Source organism: Stenella coeruleoalba, assembly GCF_951394435.1.
Source record: "Stenella coeruleoalba genome assembly, chromosome: 11".
Lineage (NCBI taxonomy): Eukaryota > Metazoa > Chordata > Mammalia > Artiodactyla > Delphinidae > Stenella > Stenella coeruleoalba.
Genome location: NC_137157.1, coordinates 17658744 through 17682509, shown reverse-complemented (window position 1 = coordinate 17682509; position 23766 = coordinate 17658744). Strand labels below are relative to the sequence as shown.

Genomic DNA, 23766 nt, shown 5'->3' with positions numbered 1-23766 from the left:
ATGTCATATAGTTGGAATCATACAGTGATTGGCTTTTTTCACTTAGAAATATGCATCATTCCTTGCATTTTCCTGTGGGGAAAGTAAGCTTTGGAAAGTCAAGTATGTATCACTCAGAGTTCTTGGTTAGAGGCAACTACTCTGCTAGCTTAAGAGGATCGTGAGTATTTTAAAGACTGTTCAGTAGCTCACAGAAATCCAGGAGGGTCAGAGAAACAGCTAGGTGCCCACTCAACTGCAAACAAGCCCCTCAGGGTTTGCTCCAGTAAAGCCATCCCTGTTGCTGTCTGTAGTGGGTTGTAGCGGATGACTGGTGGCCATCATACTTTATAGGTTGTAGGTAACCACACTCCGTGCCTCAGCCCCACTGCTGGGATAAAGGACACCTGTACTCCCAGAGTGGTTGTTCCAGTTGCTTCAAGGAAAATGTATCATTTCACACAAACCTTTGCTACTTTGATACACTAAAATGGTGTTGTCTGTTTTGGTTTGCTTCACTTAAATTATTGATGTTGTAACTTTCCCCATGTTCTGTTATCCAGTTATATTTCCTGTCTGTCTATATGAAGAATTCCATCCATGTTTTTTGTTCAAATGTCTGTTGGGGTCTTGGTGGTGTTATTAGCTGCTCACATAAGCTTTTTATATATAATAGTTTCACCCTTCATTTTTCTTTCCTCCTTCCTTCCTTCCTTCCTTCCTTCCTCCCTCTCTTCCTCTCTCTCTCTCTCTCTCTCGCTCTTTTTCAATGAATATTTCCATCACATTTTTACTTGCTGTTTACCTTTGTTCTTTTTCCTCTGACATACAGGAGTTTTATATTTTGGAGATGAATATTTAACAAGTATTTCTCACGCTGCCCACATAACCCAAGAGATTGTTTTATGGAAAAACATCTCTAACTCTGAATATTTAGATAATTCCTTTTTTTGTGTCCTGCTACCTCACAACACTTTTGGGTCAGTAGGTTTGTAGAGAGCCCTTTCATCTCCAGAGAGGGTCATAAACAACTCGGAGAAGCATGGTTTTTCACTACACCCCAGGGCAAAAAAGAAAAAAAAAGATGAAGGTGAATATTGTTTGAGCCAATCTTTTAGGCAGACTCATCTTATCCTCCCATCTAAACAACTGTTGAAGGGAGAGAGGAGAGGGGGGCAAGAGAGAATGTTAAACCCTGGTTTAAAAGTCACTGAGATTTGACCTGCACTAGGAAAGGCTCATGAAAGTGAGCATGTCTGTGAGTGCAAAGGCGAAAATCCAGATGACTAGTGGAAACATCTCTCTGTTAACTCCTGATTGCCTGTCCCCCAACTCCTGTGTGCTTACATGACCTCTGTCCCCAAGCTCCTCAAAAGGTCGATCTTGATTAGGCATAACCTCGATGAGAAGTCTAGGCGAGGTGCTGTTCGATGTTTGAAGAGCGGATAAACGTGGTTGATTCACTCTGAAGCATGGGTCTTCGTGCCACATAACTGTGGTTCAAATCCCACCTCCCACCCGTACATAACAGCTGCGCAAATGTGAGCAGGTCCCTTAATCTTTCTGAGGCTCAGTTTTGTCATCTGTGTAATGGGATGTGCACACTGTCCTTGTGTGACTGAGATGAGGGTTAATGGTGTTGGGTGTCACATGTTAGCAGTGTCTGGCCCGAGGCAGATAGCAACAGGAGCCCATTGTAACGTATCAGGAAATTAACTGGCAGTTCTCAAGGGTCATCTGCTATGTGTCCAGCATTGCAACAGGTCTGTGGCAACAGGTCCCAATGTCCCCCTCCCTGGGCTTATGCAGTGTGTCCCAGGAGATGAGGCATAGCTCACCAAATGACTCGCACCTGTACGACAGTGTAGACATGCTAAATTATAGAGGAGGGGTCTAACTCTTATAAGCAGGAAGAGATCTCTGTAAGCTGAAGTAAGTAGGGAAAGCATCATGGAGGACGTAGGGGTTTACCTGGGTTTTGGTGATTTAAGAAACATATTCTCCTTTTTTTAGACAGAATATTTTTCCCTCTGAAAATGAAAATAGCTGTACAGTTTTCCTTTTTAAAAAGAATATGTACTCTTTAAAAAATAGTTAGAGAATATAGTAAATCAATTTAAAAAACTCAATACCCAGGAATACCTACTATTAATACTTTGCTGTATAATATGTATATTTGTCTATAAAGAAATTTATATTTGTTTATCTAAAAACAAGAGCATATATACACACCGTGTTTTAACATCTTTAATTGATTTAGTCGTTTTCCTTTTTAGTGGCTGTAGAGTATTTCATCATATGGAGGTTTTACAGTTCGTTTAATCAAACCCTAATTATCAGACACTCAGGTGCTTTAGCACAGCTAAGTACAGGAATGCTCTGGATCTCTTAGTGGGTTTAGTTTAATTATTGCTGGATTACTTTTCAGAAGTGTTATAAAAGTTATATCAATTTAAAAATCACTTCCACCGGGCTTCCCTGGTGGCGCAGTGGTTGAGAGTCCGCCTGCCGATGCAGGGGACGCGGGTTCGTGCCCCGGTCCGGGAAGATCCCACATGCCGCGGAGCGGCTGGGCCCGTGAGCCATGGCCGCTGAGCCTGCGCGTCCGGAGCCTGTGCTCCGCAACGGGAGAGGCCACAACAGTGAGAGGCCCGTGTACCGCAAAAAAAAAAAAAAAAAAAAAATCACTTCCGCCATCAGTGTATATGGCTTCTCTTTTCTCCATACCCTTCCCAGCACTGGTTATCGTCAATATTTTATAATCTTCGCCAGGCTGCTAGGTGAAAATGATATCATTCATTTAATACATATTTCTACACTGCCTAGTGTCTACACTGTCATGTTAGACATGATACAGGAATGATACCAGCGGTCCCAGAGCTCAGAGACCACTGGAAATAGACACGTTGAATAAGTGCCCAATGAGGTTTTTCAGTAATGTAACCTCATGTGTAACAGTGGAGCAAGGAGGTGGCTGGTTTTTTTGCCTCTGTTAACTCGTGGAAGGACACAGATGGTAGGGAGACAGTACAGGACATCCCAAGGGATTCAGGGGAGAAAGAGGAACTCAATCATGCTTTTCTACAACATTCTTGGAGTCCTATTATTAATGTCTTGAGGACTGCACCATGCCTATGGGGATTTTATATCCTGAGGTGGCATACTTTAATTGTACAACATGGGATAAAATAATAATAATATAAAACGGTACTGGAACAACTGGATATCTGTATATATAAAAAAAAAAGACCCCCATGTTTACCTCATACCGTACACCAAAATTCACTCAAAATGGATCAAAGAGCTAAACCTAAGTGCCAAAAGTATGACACTTTCTTCAAGAAGCCACAAGAAAAAAATCTTTGTGGCACTGAGTTAGGCCAAGATTTCTTTAACAGAACGCAGAAAACATGAACCATCAAAGAAACAATTAATAAAATGGACTGCGTCAGTTTTCAAAACTTTTGCTCTTCAAAAGGCAGTTAAGAAAAACAAAAAGGCAAGCAGACTGAGAAAAAAATATATAAAAACATATATCTGAAGAAAGGCTGGTATCCAGAATACATAAAGAATTTAATAGTATTACAACTAATGAAAAAAAAAAAGAAATAACTCAATGAAAGAAAAACAGCACAAGATTTTTTTTTTTTTTTTTTTTGCGGTACGCGGGCCTCTCACTGTTGTGGCCTCTCCCGTTGCGGAGCACAGGCTCCGGATGCGCAGGCCCAGCGGCCATGGCTCACAGGCCCAGCCGCTCCGCGGCATGTGGGATCTTCCCGGACCGGGGCATGAACCTGTGTCCCCTGCATCGGCAGGCGGACTCTCAACCACTGCGCCACCAGGGAAGCCCCAGCACAAGATTTGATCAGATATTTCAGAAAGGACAATTTCTGAATGATCAAGAAATGCGTGAAAAGATGCTCAACATCACTAATCATCAGGGAAATGTAATTAAGACTACAATGAGATATTACTGCACACTCAGTAGAATGGCTAAGATCAAAAAGACCAACAACACTAAGTTCTGACCAGGATGTGGGACTCTCCTACTTTGCTGGTGGGAACGCAAAAGGGTACAGTCACTTTGAAGAAGACACAGTCTCATAGAGTGTCTTAGGTAGTTGCCCAAGATGAATGAAAACATTTGTTCATACAAAGACTTATATGCAAATATTCATTGCAACATCATGATTGGAAACATCATTTCCAACATCAAAATTGGAAACAGTGCAAATGTCCATCAACCAATGGATAGATAAATTGTAGGAAATTGATTATCATGGAATACTGCTCAGCATTATCTCTTCCAGGGTTTTAAATTTTTCCCCAAGAATGTCTTTATTAAATCCCTCAGGCAAGGTAGCACAAAGCCTGCTTGAAATGGAGGAGCGAAGAAGTAAAGAATACCAGAGCAAGCACAAATGAATATTTCAATAAATTACCATGCCGTTAATGTCAAAGGGTGCTTAAGAAATGCTCCTGTTGTCATTGAGGAGGGGCACAAGGAGGGACTAGCAGAGGTGAAAAGGGAAAAAAAAAACAGTGAAGGCACCCAACAGTCACTGAGTGCCATGTCATCCTCTTCGGTGTTCTGTCCTTTGAGGCAGCTGCCTTCATTTTATAGGTGGAGAAGGTAGGGCTCAGAGGGGTGAAGTGACCTGCCGCAGGTCACACAGGTCCACCTGGTCTGTCTGAGCCCTCAGCCCCACTGGCAGTCTGGGAAGAGAAGAGAGGGGACCCTGGACCCACCGCCGCTGCCTGGCTTCTGGCTTTTAGACCTTGGATCTGCCAGCAACAGCCCCGTGACCCTGGGTATGTAATCTTTCTCTGCCTCAGTTTTCTCCTCTGTAAATGAGGATAAGAATGGTCCCCACCTGGAGGCTTGTGGTGAGGGAAATGCATAAAGCACTTTAGACACCATGTGAACGATGACTCCCTCTGTGACCAAGCTGGAACAGGGGTGCAGGGAGGGCAGGGGGGTGGGCGAGACCATCTGACTGGGGCTGGAGGGCTTTGGGTCATCTGGATGGGAGTTTGGGTGGTGACCAGGGACCCCCAGTTAAGAAATCCTGGAGAGGGATGAGAAGTTTGGGGAGCTGATTTCTGGGCTGCACGTGGAGATGGGGAGGGTGCTTGAGGCCACCTAGAGGGCAGTTGGAGGGGGCTTGGGTGCCCAAGAGTGCCCAAGGGTCCGAGGGTCTGACAGACCTCCTTCCTCAGTAAGGGAAGGAGAGGAGTCTCTTGGGCCTGAACTGGGTGGAAGGGCAAAGGCAGCATCAGAAAGTGAAACAGAATAATAGCGCCTCTTTCTTCCCTCCTTCCTCTCCTCCCTCCCCTATTTTCTTCCCTCCCTCTCTCCTTTCCTCCCTCTTTCTCTATCGCTTCTTCTGTCCTTTCTTTCGTCCCCACCTTGTTCTGAAAGGCCAGGGAAGAAGAGCCTCGCTCAGAGCCATGTCATGAGTAACCCACTTGTGTCCTTGTGGTTTACCTACCTGAAAAAGAGTTGTACCCTAAGATCTCCACATGCTGTGGGCACATGGTTTCTGATTCAACTCCACAAATATTTACTGTGCTCCGGTTAACTGAGTGTACTTTGTGCTGGAGGTGCCAGAGAGATGCAAACAGGCAAAGCCCATCCTGGGAGGAGCCAGTCTGGGGCCCCTGGCTGATGTTGGCCCAAGACATGCCCCCACTTCCCCAAGGATGCAAAAGAGCTCTCTGTCTACCAGTGCCCGAGGCCCACATCTCTCTCCAACAAAGTGCAGAAACTGGCGCCAGTTCTGCAAGATCTGAACAAGACAGTACATTGAAGGCATCACCTACAGGAACGAGGTAGAGCTCAGCCTGCAGGTATTGGCGGGCTTGGCAAATAGCTGTCGGTTCGCTGCTGATGGCAGACACAAGGCAGAATTCTGATTTTGCGTCTGTTTCTTCCTCTTCTCTGAGTTTTCCAAGATCATCCACACACATAGAACTTTCTCCTCAACACCGTGTTCAGGGGCCACGCCAGGTTCTGAAATAGACCCCAGATTCATTTGTATGTTGTTTCACTTGGAGAGCAAGATTCATGCCTCACAATCAACCAGGCTTTAGCCAGGCCCCACGATGAGCCCGGTGTTGATATGCATAAACTGTTGGGGTAGAAGGGAATTTAGAAAAATAAAGGAAAATAAGGTCTGAGGAGGGATGAAGGGTTGCAGCCAGGAAGACTCTTTCTTTCTTTCTTTCTTTTTTTTTTTATATACATGTATTTATTTATTTATTTATTTTTGGCTGTGTTGGGTCTTCATTGCTGCGTGCGAGCTTTCTCTAGTTGTGGTGAGCGGGGGCTACTCTTCGTTGTGGTGCGTGGGCTTCTCATTGCGGTGGCTTCTCTTGTTGCGGAGCACGGGCTCTAGGGTGCACGGGCTTCAGTAGTTGTGGCTTGCGGGCTCTAGAGCCTCAGGCTCAGTAGTTGTAGCACACGGGCTTAGTTGCTCTGTGGCATGTGGGATCTTCTGGGACCAGGGCTCGAACCTGTGTGCCCTGCCTTGTCAGGCGGATTTTGTTTTAAATTAATTAATTAATTAATTAATTAATTTTTGGCTGTGTTGGGTCTTCGTTTCTGTGCGAGGGCTTTCTCTAGTTGCGGCGAGCGGGGGCCACTCTTCATGGTGATGCACGGGCCTTTCACTGTCGCGGCCTCTTGTTGCGGAGCACAGGGTCCAGACGCGCAGGCTCAGTAGTTGTGGCTCACGGGCCTAGTTGCTCCGCGGCATGTGGGATCTTCCCAGACCAGGGATTGAACCCGTGTCCCCTGCATTGGCAGGCAGATTCTCAACCACTGCGCCACCAGGGAAGCCCCAGGAAGACTCTTTCCCAAATGCTTTGGGCTCTCTGACTTCCTGGCCTGGATGGGATGTGGAGCAGTGGGTGAGTAGTTCTGGTTGATACGTGATGAGCAGAAGTGACACGTGCTCCTTCTAGGTTGGATCACTGAATTGTTGGGGTCAGACCTGCGAGACACCCTCTTTCCTCAGGCTTTGCAACCGGCCAAGTTCTAGGTGGGGGCTGCTTCGGCCTCATCCTGTACGTGGTATTCCACATGTTTAGCCCCTCTGCTGACCCACGGCAGACATGTGGTGGAGCGAGACCTAAGCTCTGGTTGTTTTAAGCCACTGAAGTTAGGGCTTGTTTGTTATTGCAGCGTAACCACACCTGCCCTGACTGCTACACTTGGAAAACAAAAAACTTGATTTGAGAGGCAGCCTTCCACTGACCTCTCTTCAAAATTCAGAACATCAAATCTCGTTTCTCCTCAGTCTTATCAGTCAACACTGTCCTTTATCTGGTTGATATTTATCATGTAGCATGCATAAAAGATACAACAAAGTTTTGTTAGGATAAAAATGGAAAGAAAGCAATGACTGTACTTGTGGTTGGGAAGTTTATTACTGTGTGATGAGGAGACAAGAAATAGAACTTTTCTCTCACCCCTAGGGGCACAGAACAACAGAACTGCAGACCACTAGCACTGACCATGACCATAGATTTTAGAGGGGATCTAATTTAACTTCCTAGCCCGAGAAGGTATCACCTCTCCATCTCAGATTTATTTTTACCTACCAGGTGTCAGTCGCTCTGCCGAGCACTAGAGAGAAACAGAGATGAATAAAACTCAGCTTAGTAGGTACAGTGACCCAGGAGGGGTTCGGACCTAGTGTTATGAACACAGAGGAGGAAAGAGGCCACTTCAGGTGAGAAATCAGGGAAGGCTTCTTGGAAGAGGTGGTAGTTCACCTGTCAGAACCTCATCCCTCACTGTATGTTTGCGCCCATTCCTGACTGTGAGAATGCAGAACTGTATGCTGGGCATGTTTCACCATCCTTCCTCACCAGGTGGGCCAACTCAACTCACCATGACCCACCAGGGATTAGGCTTCTGACCTCTCCCTTGGCCCTGAGACTTCCCAGACTGCCTTATGTGTGTCCAGGCTTTTGTACAGGTACAGTGTGGTCTGTGCCTTGGCAGGCAAGGGACCAGTTGGGTGACCTGGGAGCAAATCCCAGCCTGCTCTATAAAACTAGGAGTTAAAGGAGAGCCTGCTGTTCTAGGCCAAACACTGCAAGTGCCCATCTAGTTATCCTCCCTGCGGGGAATCTCTACCTTGGTCAAGGATGGGCAGGTGGGTGGGTAAAGGCAGCTCCCATCCCTGATCTCCTGTGGGGGGAATCACTAGAGAATGACTTTGTACTGGATCTTGTTCAGCTCGGCTGCCTTTAGTAAGCAGCTCATTCACAAGTAAGCACAAATTAATACAGTACAAACCGGCTACATATTGTGCTATAACTGATTGTCTTCTGTAATCAAAGGCAAGGCTGCTGACTTTGTTACTTTCCCTGCTTAGCAACTGCTGGAGGAAGACTTTGCGGGGAAGGGAACCATGGTTGTCGAGGTGGCTTTGGCTGCATGTATCTGTTTGCAAATTGTATCTCTGATGTATTGAGAGGAGGATAAGGCCCATTACATTCAGATTCAATAAGTATCAAATGCCTGCTGTGTGAGAGGTATGGGACGACCCATTATCTTATTTCATCACTAATTGCGTTCATAGTAGTAAAGATTTGATAATATGCGCAAAACTTATTGTAGTCTTTACAGTAACTTTTTTTCCTGGTATATATTATTGTTGGAATTTAAATAACCCTTTAGATCTTCCATACTAAGTAGTTTGATAAGTGGACTATAGGAACCGATTTTCTCCAGCTGGTGCTAGGCAGGTGAGACAGTGATCTCTGCACTGTGTACCTGCATCCAGCTTGACTGCTAAACAATCTAAACACATGGAACTGGAATTTTTAAATCACTTCACTCAATACAAGAAAGCAACGCCAATCTTTCCATTTACCTGCCAATGCTAAGGCGGGCTTGGTTTTTTCCAGCAGTTGGTTGTACTGGGAGGAGTGGCTTAGTGGGGGCATCCTCTCCCGTCCACCCTGCTAAGACTCTGCCCTTTGGAGGATTTGGAGGGAGCTCTACCCTTTGCGAAATCAGACTTCGAAAATCCCCAAATCCCCTTTTGCCCTGTTGAGGCGGGGTGAGTGTCAGACTGCATAAATCCCGGGGAAAGCTCAGCTGTCTCCTGACCCCTGAGAATTATGCAGTTTTCCTAACCTTGACCTGAAGTCAGACGTCTTTAATCCCTTTCCAAAACGTCGCTCGTGGTGGGCTGTCGTTGGAAAGAAAAAACAAAATAAAACAAACAAAACCCCCAAAAAACAAAACAACCCCCCCTCCCAAACCACCCTATTCTGAGACTCGGGAAAAGGGCACTTGCTCCCTGGGGGCTGGGGACAACTTCCCGGCTACCTTGCCCAGGGATTTTAAATTATCGCGTACCGCCAGACCCCTTCGCGCTTCCAGTGCCCGACCCGCACCCCGCCACCTCCCTCTTCACAGGCCGGCAGGAGGGGGTGGCAGCACCGAGGCGATTTTATTCGTATTTTTTTCCTCCGGGTTTTGTCATAGAAACGCTGACACACAACCTCCACACTGCGGCCGGCCCGGCGGGGACTGAGGGCTTTTGGGACCCTGCGGGAGCGCGGCGCGCACTCCGCGCTCCCCGGGAAACAGCTGGACGCGACCAAATCCCGGGTAGGGGCGGGGGGAGCGCGACGCTCCGCCCCGGCGCTCGGGTCCCTCCCTCCGCCCGGCTCTCCGCAGGCGCCCTCCCCTCGCCGGGGGCTGTGAGTTGCATTTGGTAAAACCCAGCCCCGGAATATGTGGATCTTTGGAGCGCAATGAAGTAGCCTTTGGAGAGGAGGGAGGGGGCCCGTCCGACAGCCACAGCGGCCAGAAAAGCGGCAGCGGCGGCGGCACCACCACCGCTCGCCCCCCAGCCGCCCGGCCCGCCAGGAGGCAGCGGCGGCTGCTGGCGGGGGCGGAGGCGGCGGCGGAGAGGCGAGGAGGAGCAGCGGGAGGAGCAAGAGCGCGCAGCCGGCGGGTCCACGCATCTCAGCACTTCCAGAGCAACTCCGGCGCCTTCCACACCCCTGCCCGGGGCTGGGGGCTCCGAGAGCGGCCGTGAAGCCAACCCTATCTTCCCTGCGAACCCTGCCCAGCCCTGCCCTGCGCCTCCCGGGCTCCGCTCCGCGCGGCGGGTTTCCCGCTCCTGCGCTCCGGGCGCGCCTCCCGGACGCCCGGGTCCCCGCAGCCAGGACAAAGCCATGAAGCCGGGGCTGCTGGAAGTGATGAGGATGAACAGAATTTGCCGGATGGTGCTGGCCACTTGCTTGGGATCCTTTATCCTGGTTATCTTCTATTTCCAAAGTATGTTGCACCCAGGTAGGGGGCGCGTTAGCGTGGTTTTGTTGGCTATTTTCTGCTCTCTCGCGCTTTTGCTCCCTCGCTCGCTCCGCCTGGTTTCTGCCTCTTCCAACCTTACCTCTTCTCTATGGGCCACCTCGGGGTTCCTTGCTGACCGAGTCGGCCCGGATACCCGAGTCGGATGAGGAGGAGGAGGAAGGATGTGCTCTCTGTTCTTCGTCCTCCCGGCTCCAGGCTGGAGGATGAGACCCGAGGGGCGGTAGTTTTGTTTTGTTTTGTTTTCTTCTTTGTGTCTCTTGTCCGTCTGTCTGCGAGGTAGCAGGGCAAGGTAGAGGTTGCGGGAAGCTGCCGAGGGTGGAGGGTCGGTTTGAAGAGAACGAAACTCCCTCCCGGCTTCTGCCGAGGTCCGAGGATGAAAGAGGCGCCGGGAGCCAGCCGCCCGGCGCCCCAGCGCGCTGCCTCTTCCTGGTTGGGGGGGCCGGGGGCGAAGGGTGCGCGCCCCGGCGAGGTTGCCAGTCCCCGCCGCGAGCTGGGGAGCCCGGGGCTAGGCTCCCACGTGTCCGGGGCTCGGCACCGCGCTGAGCAGGTGTAGGGAGAGGTTGGGTGCCCGGCACTGCCCCTCCACCAGGCTGCGGATGGGGTCCGGCGCCAGCTGTTTGCCCCGGGGTTCGGCTCCAGCTCCGCCTTGACCTTGCGGCTTGTGCCCCGGGGCCTGCTCCCGCCCCGCAACCCCGCTCCCGACCCTGTGCTGCGGGACTCAGAGCTCCCGGGTCGCGCCCGCCACCGCAGTTTGGGAGGAAACTTTGGTCGGGTCCTGGACTGACCGTCAGGTTGCATCCCCCCTCCTGCGTTCCGAGCATCCGGAGCCCCGCCGGGCCGTGTGGGAATGAGCCCCCTCCCCGCAGTCCCCGGTGGCTTAGACAAGTTCCACACCTGAAATCTGGATTCGGGGAGGGACAAGGCTTGCCCCTTCCGAGGGGCGCGAAGGAAAGTTTGAGACCTGGGGAGGGAGGGACGACCTCGACCGTGGCGGCCCCGGGTTCGCAGCTCCGCTCTGGAGCCCAACAGGTAAAACCTTACAAAGAAGCTTCCGGGGTAACGGGAGTCTCCCCGTGGAGCCATGGTCCTCCACCCCTAGCCCCCAGCAGGCTCCCAGTGGGCCACATCGGCTCCCAGATCCATTTTTCACGCCTCCGAGTTGCCTTTCTCAGTATAGTCACAGCAGTAACTTGCTTTTATAATTGCAAGGGAGGGAGGTGCAAACACATTTCCTTCCAGGGCTGTAGGGTTGGTGTTTTCTTTTTGCCTCCTGCATTCTTCTTTCAGTGTGTATCTAACCCAGACGCAGCCCCGAATTCCTCTAGCCTGCATTTGGATCGACAGCATAAAGCTGTTCTTTCCGTCAAACAGGCAGGGCTGCCCGGTGCGGGATTCCTTGACAGCTCAGGGCAGAATGGCCCCTCTGCCCCGCTGGGCCTGGAGCAGTTGTTATGGCGGCCACTTTGCCAAGAATATGGTCGTATGGCCTGGCACTACCACATGTAACCTCAGGACACCAAGCCAGCCTTGTAAAGGGTGGCTTTTGTTTGCAGCTGGGTATTTTTAGTTTCATGTCAGCAAACTACAGCGGTGTTTGTCTCCTCACCCAAACCGGTGGTTGTGAAACTTCTAAGGGAATTTAAAAATGGACCTGGCTTGCCTGCCGGCCGCCGGGCGATGGTTGCGATGGGCAGGACCAGACAGACAGCGCCATCCCGGGCCAGACTCCCCCGGGGCGGGGCGGGGGGGTGGGGCTGGGGACTGGGTGGTGTACGAATACACTGGGGCTCCAGCAGTTTAAACAAAGGGCCGAATGATTTGGTCTAGACACTACAGATGTGTTCAGGCCACTTACAGTTTTGCCTGGACCGAACATGCCGGGTAATTCTCTGCAGAAACGCCTGGAACAGGGATGAATATTAGTCTCTGGCAGGAATGTACTTTAACTTCTCTCTACCTGTTAGCTGTCCGGTGAGATACTAACTAGAAAGACTACTACTATCCATGGTTTTCATGCATCCTGGGCTTTTCTTATCCTCTGTGAGAATTAGGAAATAACTGTCTAGCTGGAGATACCAGGAAGAAATTTCCAACTTGTAATTTGCACTTTGTGAAAATTTCCAGCTCCAGTTGGAACATTAAGTTGACTTGAAAGCAGTGGTGTTAGCTCCTTTCAGTCTGGCCTTTTGGAACCAGGGACAGAACCTTTTCCAAGGCTATGCTGATAAGGATCCTCTGTCTTTGATCCTCTGCTCTCAACCTTGGCTTCCCTTCCTGGTTCCGCTTCCTCCCCAAAAAATAGCATTTGTTGATTATTTGTGTCTATATGAACATGTTCTTCTGATACTTCCCCCAGTCCATAGCAAAGACTACTTTCAATACATTCTACTGAATGTAGAACTGCAGGTAATTCAATTGAAAGGTTTCCTTATTCTTTTTTTCTTTTTTTGGCCACGTGACAGGCCTGTGGGATCTTAGTTCCCCAACCAGGGAATGGAACCTGCGCCCCCTGCAGTGGAAGCGTGGAATCGTAACCACGGGACCGCCAGGGAAGTCCCGAAAGGTCTTCCTTGTTTTGAATTACATATGGTTCCATGAAAACTCCATGTCAATGTCAATGGGACATAAAAATATGCTTTGAAATTCATATTAAACATTTACCCCCCCCATTTTATTAAACTACACTGTTGATGACAGCTGATGCTATATCTTTTTCCTACCGCTTTGAATTTCCTTAAAAGTTAGCTAATCTTTGCTTCTCCGAAGGATTTAGGTAATGATAGCTGATCCTTTAGCCTGGCTCTGCAGTTTCCGTTTCTCCAGATCACCCAGGGAGAGGCAGAAGGGACCACAGCGTGGCACAGATTGTGTTGCTAAAAATTTGGAGCCCTCTGGCAGGAGGGCTATTTCTATTTCTATCTGAAATAGAAAAGTAGTATTCAAAAAAGAAATGGATTCCTGGCTTCGTCGATGGGTAGAGAATACCTGGAATGTGTGAGGAGGGAGAGAAAGAATACAAGGAGACAGCTGGCAGGGGGGCGCTGGCTGTCTCTCCCTCTGATTCTAATCTAGGGTTCATTGTCTTTTGTACTTTTTTTTTTTTTTTTTTTTTTGCGGTACGCCGGCCTCTCACTGCTGCGGCCTCTCCCACCCCGGAGCACAGCCTCCGGACGCGCAGGCTCAGCGGCCATGGCTGACGGGACCAGCCGCTCCGCGGCATGTGGGATCTTCCCGGACCGGGGCACAAACCCGTGTCCCCTGCATCGGCAGGCGGACCCCCAACCACTGTGCCATCAGGGAAGCCCCTGTACTTTTCTAATATATAAACTTGAGAAATTGATCTTTAATTTGGTTGGAGGGTTCAGCAGAAGTGGGCCTTGTCGGTAAAGGCAGTTTTCTTTAGAGCTTTGACACACTGAGTTAATAGTCTTAGGGCAGGGACTGGGTTTTAGGCCCCATTCTAACCCCAGTGTTTGGCACAGTGCCTGGTACATAGTAGTTTCTCAATAAAATATTTGCTGGATGAATGCATGAAGTGGCTAGACTCTAGGAGACCTGCTTCTCCAGTTTCTGGGAAGGTTACATTAAACCTTGCCAAGAATACCTAGTCAGTAAGTCTGTCTCTCTAGGAGGGGTGTGGAACACAGGGGACAAGGTCTGGACACTTCTCTGCCCTCCTGGCCTCTGAGATCCCCTGAGTCATGCATCAGGTTTAAGCTCATCATGCACCAGACAGGAGCATTCCCCATGGCCTAGATTTGCTGCCCTGAAGTGTGAGGCAGTGAGACACTGCTTGGGTGTCCTGGGTACTGGGGAGGCTTGGCCTTATTTAGCCCCTGACCTACAGAAACCCATCTGCAGGGGACACCTTCTGTGGGCGTGAACCGTTCCTGATGTTGGTGAGAATGGAGCTCCATGCCTGTGGTTTCTGCACAGGTTTGAGTCCATCAGCGATCATGTCCTGTGAAAGTGCCTCCTGAGCATTGACGTGGCTTGCATACCTGCCGAGACCATACCTGCCCCAGACGGCTGGCCTCTGATGGAGCTGTGTCGGGCCAGGCAGAGCTGAGAGGCCGCCAGGCTGCATTTGTGAAGACAGATCCTCTGAACCTTCCCTCTGTGTTACTCCGTAGGGTTGTGGTTTTGTTTGAAAGCTGTTCATAGGAGAGAAACCTGTGGAGAAAGCCTTTTTTTCTCTCTTGCTCTTCCTCTCTCTTTTTTTTTTTTTTCCTTTTGTGATATGTTTACTTTCACTGTCGCCTGGGATTTCTTTGCCTTGCTTGAATGTATTGAAAGATTATACCCTTTATTTAAAGAGTTCTTGGGTTACCCCTTTGTAGTTCACTTGATTAGATTGGATGTGAAATGCTCTTGTGTTATAATTTTAATTTAATTATAAACGTAATATGTGCTCATTTGAGAAAATTTAGGAAGTACAGAAGAAAAACAATCATTCATTAATCTACGACCCAGAGGCAATGGGTACTTTTTTTCTGTATATTATAGAATATATATATTAAAAAAAATTTGACATCACATCCTGGATTTTGTACCTTGTTTGATAGATAATATGTATTTTAGACAAATACATCATTATGGTCATTATGGTGACTAATTATTAAGTTTAAAGACAGAAAATTTAACCACAAACTTTTAAATTTATAGAGTTGCATATACCTCTCACCTTCCATCCCCACCCCTTTGCAGGATGTCAGTCTGGTATCATGCCTTTTTTTTTCCCCCCCTGCATGTATTTCATTTTAAAGAATCTTTTTGCTGATACATGAAATGAATTTGGAGTTATACCAGTTCATAGGGACTGTTCTTTTATATCTGACATCTTTATCCTTTGAAAAGATGTCAAGAAGGTCTCAGATATGACGCTGTTTTAAATCCTGGAAACAGCATTAAATGACTGAAAGATAAGATGTTTCTAGCATGGGGGTCTCCCCTTGGTGGTTTAAATGTTTGTACCTCAATGGGGAGTTTCATAGTTGCACAAAGATAAGACAGATACACTTAGGCAGTTTCCTTCCACAGTAATAGCCGCTGTCCAGGAGTCCTCATTTCGTTGCCTCTGAAATAAAAGTGGTGATTGGGCACGGGAAGGAGAGCGGTTGGGGTATTTCTGATGGGTGAGGGGTGGGAGAATCCGCCCTCCAGCAGAGGCTGCTGTTTGTATTTATCTGGGTGAAGAGTCATTTTGCTTATGACGAGCTCTGTGGGCAACAGCCATTTAAAAACAGGAAATCAAAGGCTTACAAGCACGGGTACCACCCTTTCCCTTCTTAAATCCACCAAAAGGACAAAGCTCTTCTTAATCTGGGGACGGTGAGTGGAAAGACTTCCATGAAAGTCACGGCCGCTTGTAAGGTCAGAGTCTGAGACGAAACAGAAGTTGTTTTACATACTCATTTTCGCTTTTTAGTTTTTCTTCTCTTGACTTTTGAGACCCCATCTTTATCACAGGTGAAGAGGGAGGCAGTTCTGCGTCTGAGATCATTGAATAATCTGATCTGTCCGTTAAAAATTCCTGGAATTTGTAATTTGATGCATCTCACACCAGATGTGATTGATCAGAAAGTGAGCGCAGAGTTGCCCTTTCCTTTTCTCTCTCTGTCTCCTCTACTCTGTGTGGGGTATTGCTCTAGGCACTGGGGATACAATGAAACATTATTTTTGCCCTCATGAAACTTACATTCTAGTGGGATAGGCAGCCTTTAAGGAAATGCAGAAGTCGCATAGGTGCCACGTCAGATGGTGTGAAGAGAGAAAAACAAAGCAGGAGAGGTGAATGAGGGATGTGAGAGGCCAGGCTTGCAATTTAATACAGAGGTCGTTGCGGGATGTCGCTGACAAGACGACTGGACCATAGAGACGGGGAGGAAGTGAAGGAGCTGGCCACGTGTCCGCCCAGTCCCAGGCAGAATGTTCCGGGCAGAGAGCAGCACAGGTCTGTGCCATGCGGCAGCATGGTGCCTGACAGGCAGCTCTGAGTGTCTGGAGCAGAGGGAGGAAGGAGCTAAGACTAGGAGGTGGAGAGAGACTGTGTGCGTGGGCCTTGGCCTTGGCGGTGACTGGGGACAGCATGGGAAGCCCTGGGAGAGTTTGGGCCGAGGATTCTTGGGGGAGGGGGCACAACAGGGGTGGACGAGCTGAGGCCTCTTGCGTGTGCTTCTGTGTTTATCTTCAGCAGCCCTTGGGTGCACTTGGGTGAAGTGGTTACCATGTAAACCCCACTTCCCCTCCACTCCCGCCCCCCAAACTAGACCACCCCCGTTGTCAATTTTTTAAAGCAGTAATGTACAAATCAGAAAAAAAAAAAAAAGATTTGACAGGAATTTTAACTGCGCTTGTGCTGGGAAATTCTTAAAATGTTCAGGGTGTGATTCACGGCTTTCGTAGTTAAGAACAGCCATCAACAGCCCCTGACTTATGGAAGCACTCAGGAAAAGTAGAGATTGAATGGACTGATGATTTGGGAGCGAAAGACCCAGGTCCTAGTGTGGGCATTCCCCTCTCCGCCTAACCCTATGCATCAGTATATTTTATCAATTCTGAAACACTCCTTTTTTCCCCACGTTTTCCTTTTTATGAAATTTGATGTGTTGTAATTGATAGTATCTTAGTACTGTGCTGACCTTTGACGGAGAGCCTTTTATTTTCTCGGAAGAACATGAAATGACAGTGTCTTACAGTTGATGGCTTCAGACCCACCTCTGTAAATTGTGAAAGTACTTTTTGTAAACCATGGTGCACTCCATAACCTCAGTAAGGTGATGAAAAACGGCACTCAGGCTGCAACTGAGGGCCTGGAGGTACCTGATAAGCCCTGATCACCTGCTTCATACAGGCTTTGCCGGCATGCAGGCCTCTGAGTCTTTTCTGCTGTGCTTGGGAAATTTGCACCTATTTTCAGAGCCTCAGGGCTTGCAGTTAGCATCTCTCTCTGGTTAACTGATGAGGTTGGTAAGAGTCAGAATGGGGACGCGGGGGAGTGAGTTATTTCACGTGGAGCTCAAACCTGGAAGTTCACAGAGAAATAGGCATCGTGATGTTTCTTGAGGAAAATGTCACCGATGTGGATATTTACTTTCTTTCCAGGCCACTGAACTCCCATGGCCTTCGTCATTTCTCTTCTCTAGCCCTTTTAGAAATGGGTGGTAATTGTTTGTTTACTTGTACATCCCCACATTTTGAGGAACGTTTACCAGGTTCCTCTTGATAGCCTCTAAGGTTGGCCCAGACGTGCTTAGGAAACATTTAAAGTGTAAATAAGTGATTGGCAAAGACGTCTCTTCTGCCCCCTTGCCCACCTCACCAATATGCATACGGCCCAGAGGGAAGAGCCAGGTTGGTTTGCTGTATCCAGATAGCTTCTGGTGCGGTCTGTTTTATTTGTCTCCCAAACCTCTTTGCTCCTGGTTTGCTAGGATTCAGTCAGGCTTCGGGGCGGGAACTAGAAAGCCGTCTAGGTATTTTAAGCAGAAAAGTATTTAACGGAGGGAATCTGGTCCTTACCAAATTGTTGGGAAGGCTGGAGACATAGGGCTGTCGGCTGGACCTCCATGAATGAGTCTCAGCTAATAGTAACAGTGTATGTAATAACATATGGGCAAACATATATTGGCATGGCTGCTCAAAAAAACTGACTTACTAAGTGTGCTACCACCTCTGAGACTGTCTCTGGAACTACTGAATCCAAGAACAAACTAACGACACTGAGAACCTGGGATCAGAGATCTCAATTCCAGAATCGGGATGCTTCCCCACTGCAGCCACCTCTCGACACCCAGAAAGCCAGAGAGTGGTCCCTTCCATGCTGCTGTAGAAAAAACCCTCACACCCCCATCACCGGGAGGGTGGAAACAACCCAAAAGGCAGGAAGGTGGCCTCTTACTCATGGCCTCTTTCTAAATCTGAAGTGAGTGCTTCTATCTGGGGGAGTCAAACTCACATTCAGAGCCCTAGCTTCAGGGAAGCCTGGGGACCACAGCTTTTAAATCAGTAGCCTCTGCGGTATAGAAAGACCTTCTGGAAGGGGGTGGAATGGATGGTGAGCCGACATCCGGAGTCCTCACCACACCCTATGGGTAAAACGTATGTGAGCAGCCATCCCCCACATATGTTGTTTATAGCAAGTGTATACGTATCACTCCCGTTATCTAAATAGGTAGGATAAGGATATTTCTAAGTTTCTAACAATAGTGATCGTAAATCCACATGTTCATCACCATCTGGGAAGTTCTGTTATCTAACTCCCAGTCAACTCCAAGTCTCTCATCCTTTTTCTTTCTTTCTTTTTTTTTTGCGGTACGCGGGCCTCTCACTGTCACGGCCTCTCCTGTTGCGGAGCACAGGCTCCGGACGCGCAGGCTCGTCGGCCATGGCTCACGGGCCCAGCCGCTCCGCACCATGTGGGATCTTCCCGGACCGGGGCACGAACCCACGTCCCCTGCATCGGCAGGCGGACTCTCAGCCACTGCGCCACCAGGGAAGCCCTCTCATCCTTTTTGCCTTGTGATACGGCGTACAAGACTCCGGGAGAGAGAGGGATGCCATTTTCCTGTGTATGTGCGTTATGAGTATTATCTCCAAGCTGTAGTTTCTTTCTTTTCCTTTTTTTTTTTAATTTGGCCACGCCGAGCGGCTCGCGGGAGCTTAGTTCCTTGATCAGGGATTGAACCTGCGCCCCGGCAGTGAAAGCACCGCGTCCTAACCACTGGACTGCCAGGGAACGCCCTCCAGGCTGTAGTTTCTTGACTGGGATCTCTTTAAGCTTCTGTTCCGTTTTATGAGGATTAGTTTAGGTGGAAGTAGATAATATAATCTGTCAATCCACTTATGATGCAGTTGTAAATGGTGATTCATCACAATATGCTGAGAGCAGTGGGATGACTGAGTTCCTTTGTCCTTCTTCCTTCTCCCTCCTCAGATGCCTGAGTTTCATAAATGGCACGTAACTTGGTATGACCCGTTAGATGGGGGTGTTTGTTTCGATTAATATTTAACATGAATTCATATTTTTAACATTAAATTTCTTTTTCTAGAGTCAATGAATATGGAAAATTCATATTTTTAACATTAAATTTTTTTTTCTAGAGTCAATGAAAATGTTTCCTTCCCAGGCCCCTTTGCGCTAGATCGAATGTCCCCCGGACTTTGGGACCCCAGGTGCAAACTGGTCTTGAATATAGTTGCTGATTGTCAGACCTGCCACAGTCAAGTCTGGGTAATACCGTGCTCACCTGGAGCTCGTTCTGGCAGTGGTGAGTCCGAGTTCGGCTTTGGACACATAGTATGGGCAGGAATGATATTTCCAGTATCCCTGGAGTTCAGGTCCCACTCAGATAGGTATGGATAGAAATAAAGAAACTCGGTAATGTAAGCGTTGAAATCCTGATCAAGCTCTGGCTTGAGCGCTTATCTAAAAAGCCTTGTGAAAAAAACCCCACAAAGACAACGCCAGTGCAGTGGGCTGGTGGATGGGTTTCTGTTAGAAACTGTTAACTTCACAGGATCCCAGAAGAGGGAAGACACAAAGGCCCCTCTAAGGTAGTGTTGTAACACTTTACATTTCTTAACGGTTGACGTATTTTACCTTCAATACTGTTGTTCATGACCGTTCACTATGGTGAAAAAAAGCACAGAATTGGCGGCCCAGGACCAGCGTTCAGGCCCTGGCTCTCCACTGTATCCATTCGACATCACTCAAGATATTTTTGTTGAATGCTTGTTAAGACTTAGGCTCTGTGCTCGGTGCTGGAGATACAGCAGGGACCCGAACAGACATGGTTCATGTCCTCATGGTACCTTCAGTGGACGGAGACGTAAACAAATGCATGTTTAAACCATAGAGTATGTTTGATGGTGACAAGTGCTGCAGAGAAAAAATAAAGCCGGGAGGGGGGAAGTGAAACGGAAGCAGTGAGGGGGCTGCACTTTTAAATGGAGCAGTCAGGGGAGGCTCCCTGAGAAGGGGGTTTTAAGATCGAAGGAGGTGAGGGTATAAGGGGGATGAGCTGACAAAGAAATTCAGATATCTATTGGGTATTATTTCCTGGAGGCTGACGTGGGTCAGGTGCTTAACATGTATTATTCCTTACAGGAATCTTACAAGGTTCACCTATTATAATCACCGTTTTACAAGGCGAGGTGGGGAGACTGAGGTCACACAGAGAGGAACCGATGACACGAGAGTTAAACCATGGCTGTCTGACTGTTGCTCTGAAGGTCTCGTAGGGGCTGTCAGATAGGGGCTCCCCGCTGGCCCCCACATTTGGAAATGTGTCTCGCCGTGCTTGTTTGTCCCAAGAATTGAGGACATCAATTTAGTGGGCAGGGCCAAGGGATGCTAGACATCTCGCACAGGGTGGGATCTTTGTGCCCATCAGATAGATAGTCATCCTAACCAAGGGCCAATGATACTCCTCCTGGAGAAATACCTCAAGACCCTACACGCTTCAGCGACATCTGCTGTAGTACCTGGCCACACTCGATGACTTGGGAGGGTGCCCGGCTCATTGTAGGGGCTTAATAATTGATTGAATACAAGTCACAAACGCAAGAGATTTGCTCTCCTCGTTTGCCAAGGGAAGGTAGTAATATTATCTCTCTTCCGCGGTGGTGGTGAGGATTAAATGAGAAATGAGATGTGAAAATACATTGAAAATGGACGCAAAACCAGTGTATGCATGTTGTTAAAATAAATGCACTGTGTTTCCTCATTCTAAGATTTTAATCTTTGTGTTGACAACAACGCTGTTGTGTTTCATTCTGCTGGAATCCTGAGCAAATGTTTTAATGTTTATCCGTTTCGTAGGTGTGACCTACCCTGTGAGGTTTACCAAAAGAGTCCTCCGTCTAGGCTCCTATGATATCGTCTTTCTGGATGCCCTGACCCTCCATCTGCTGTGCTGTCGCACCTCCCATGCCAAGGCCAAAGCTTAGCTGTGCCTCTGTGTAGTGTTTTGCAAAAGCTGAGTTTATCTGGTGAAAAATCAGCTTGCAGTTCCATGCTGAATGCAAAGGCCATAGCTTCCCCACCACCGCCCCCAATTATGCACATAAATTACCCCTCAGGTTCCCGTTAGCTTTAAGAAGTGGCACTTGAAAAAATACAACACAGGGCACCCGTCAGTGCCATTTCTGCAGCGGAACTCTGAGGAGGATGAAAGTCGTTTCCGAAGAATAGCTATTGAGGAATGGCAGCCCTTACAGGAGCCGTGGTTGGGTGCATCGCACAGGCCGGGACCGACTGGCCTTGGTCTCCACATTTGAGCCTGTGGTATGCGGAAGAGGACTTTCTGAGTTCTTCTTGCACAGGGGCCAGTCACCCACCCCCCCTTAACTGCAGGCCTGGTGGGGCTTCCTCTGCTGGCTGGCACTCGTAGCAGGGGCAGAGGCCCATTTCTGCCCGTCATCACCAGAGCAGGTACTGAAATTTAGTCGAAAGACTGTAATCCTGGTTTGCGTGAGGCCCAGGGTTCTTCAGCCTGAGACACAGGGCCTATCTGATGCTCTTCCGCTCCACCTCCGGCCCCTCAGGCCGTTCCTGCTGGGCTTAGGGAGGGTGGGCGTCTGTCAGTGCTCCCAGTTCTTTACAAGAACTTTTATCTTTTTTTTTTTTTTTGGCGGTATGCGGGCCTCTCGCCGTTGTGGCCTCTCCCGCCGCGGAGCCTGTGCTCCGGAGCGCAGGCTCAGCGGCCATGGCTCACGGGCCCAGCCGCTCCGCGGCATGTGGGATCCTCCCGGACCAGGGCATGAACCCACGTCCCCTGCATCGGCAGGCGGACCCCCGACCGCTGCGCCACCAGGGAAGCCCCGAACTTTATCTTTTTAAGCACGTGGCGCTCTGGATGAACTTCCCACCTCATCTAACTGATTTAGACCAGTGGTTCTCAACCGGGGACAATTTTGCTCCCTTCTCCTCCCCAGTGCAGGGACAGTCGGCAGTGTCTGGAGACAATTTGGTTGTCACAGCTGGGGAGGTGGGTCCTACTGCATCCAGTGGGTAGAGGCCAGGGATGCTCTAAACATCCTATAACACACAGCACAGCCTCCCACAAGGAATACTCCCACCCAGAATATCAGTAGTTGGGAAATCCTTGTTTAGATTCCATATGTTGCGAGGCTTTACTAAAAATAACACTAATGAGATGATCACTTAGTGATACTGTGTATCAGACAGTATGCCAACTGCTGTACTTGGATAATCACATTTACTCTTCACCACAACCTGGTGAGATGGGCGTTTACCAATCCCATTGTACAGATGAGGAAACTGAGGCTTCGAGAGGTTAAGGAGCTTGCCTGAGGTCATAGAGCTGGAAAGTTGGGACAAGATCCTGGCTTAGGTCTAACTGACACTGGAGACTATTCTCTTTACCTCACCAGTGAATCTCATCTACATGTTCTTGGTTTTAGCTAATTAGGTCAAGAAGTAATTATTTTATAAGGGCCTTAAGCACAGCTGTAGATTCTCTGTGGGGCATTCAGTGATAGCCCCTTCCCTTCTTACCTACACTCTATTCTGGGTGAGCACATCCCCTCTTGGGGCCAGTGCTATCACCTGTGTTCAGATGACACTCACCTCTCTTCAACTTGGTTGTGTCTTGAGGTAAAATTCCAGTTCATATGTTACCTCTTGTGTGAAACCAACATCCATCTCCTCTTGGCCAGGTAAGCAGATGGGTGTCCTTCCCCTGTGTCCCAGGGTAGTACTTCCTACGTGCACACCTCTGTCATTACGTGCACTGGTGTACTGGCCCGTGCAGAGCAGGCCATGTCTTGTGTGCCACAGTATCCCAGCACCTAGAATAGAGCCTGGTAATGGTAGTTGTCTTACTCTGTTTGGGCTGCTGCAACAAAATCCCACTGACTGGATGGCTTATAAACAACAGACATTTGACCTCTCATTGTATCTCCACAGGGTGGAAGCGGTGAGGGAGCAGTCTGGGGGCTCTTTTTGAAGGGCACTAATCCCATTCATGAGAGCTCTGCCCTCATGACCTAACCACCTCCTAAAGGCCACACCTCCTCATACTATCACCTTGGGCATTAGGTTTTCACAGTATGAATTTTGGGGGGACACAAACATTTAGACCATAGGAGTAGTCACTTAGTAAATATTGATTGAAAGGACGAATACATTGATAGTAATTGGTGGCCAAGAAGAAAATCCTTTATTGGGACGGCAGGTATGGAGTTTTCAGCAATTTCACTGCTGATTTGATTTCCACTTTGATTCTACAATGAGCTGCCAGGTAGGAGAGCAAAGAGCACATCACTTAACACCCTGGTTAGAGGTAGACACAGCCAAAAAGTGAACAGTTCTCAAAGTTACGGTTATTATAACGCTGTAAGCAGTGCGTGCCGGGATCTGCAGATTCAGCTCGGAGTACCCTGCTAGCGCAGCGCTGCCCAATAGAAGATGCTGTTAG

At 48.6% G+C, this 23766-nt stretch overlaps 1 protein-coding gene across 2 annotated transcripts in view; it reads left to right on the top strand.

Moving 5' to 3' along the window:
- Positions 1-9737: 9737 nt before the first annotated feature.
- The window catches only part of CHST11 (carbohydrate sulfotransferase 11), a 286336-nt gene continuing 272307 nt past the window's right edge, over positions 9738-23766 (top strand). Inside the window, exon 1 of one of the 2 annotated variants that reach the window (XM_079937162.1) lies at positions 9738-10288. In XM_079937162.1, coding sequence (XP_079793288.1) covers positions 10186-10288 — 103 coding nt within the window. In that variant the 5' untranslated portion in view covers positions 9738-10185. Of the gene's footprint in view, positions 10304-23766 lie in introns of both variants that reach the window. The other variant, XM_079937161.1, reaches the window with a different exon arrangement.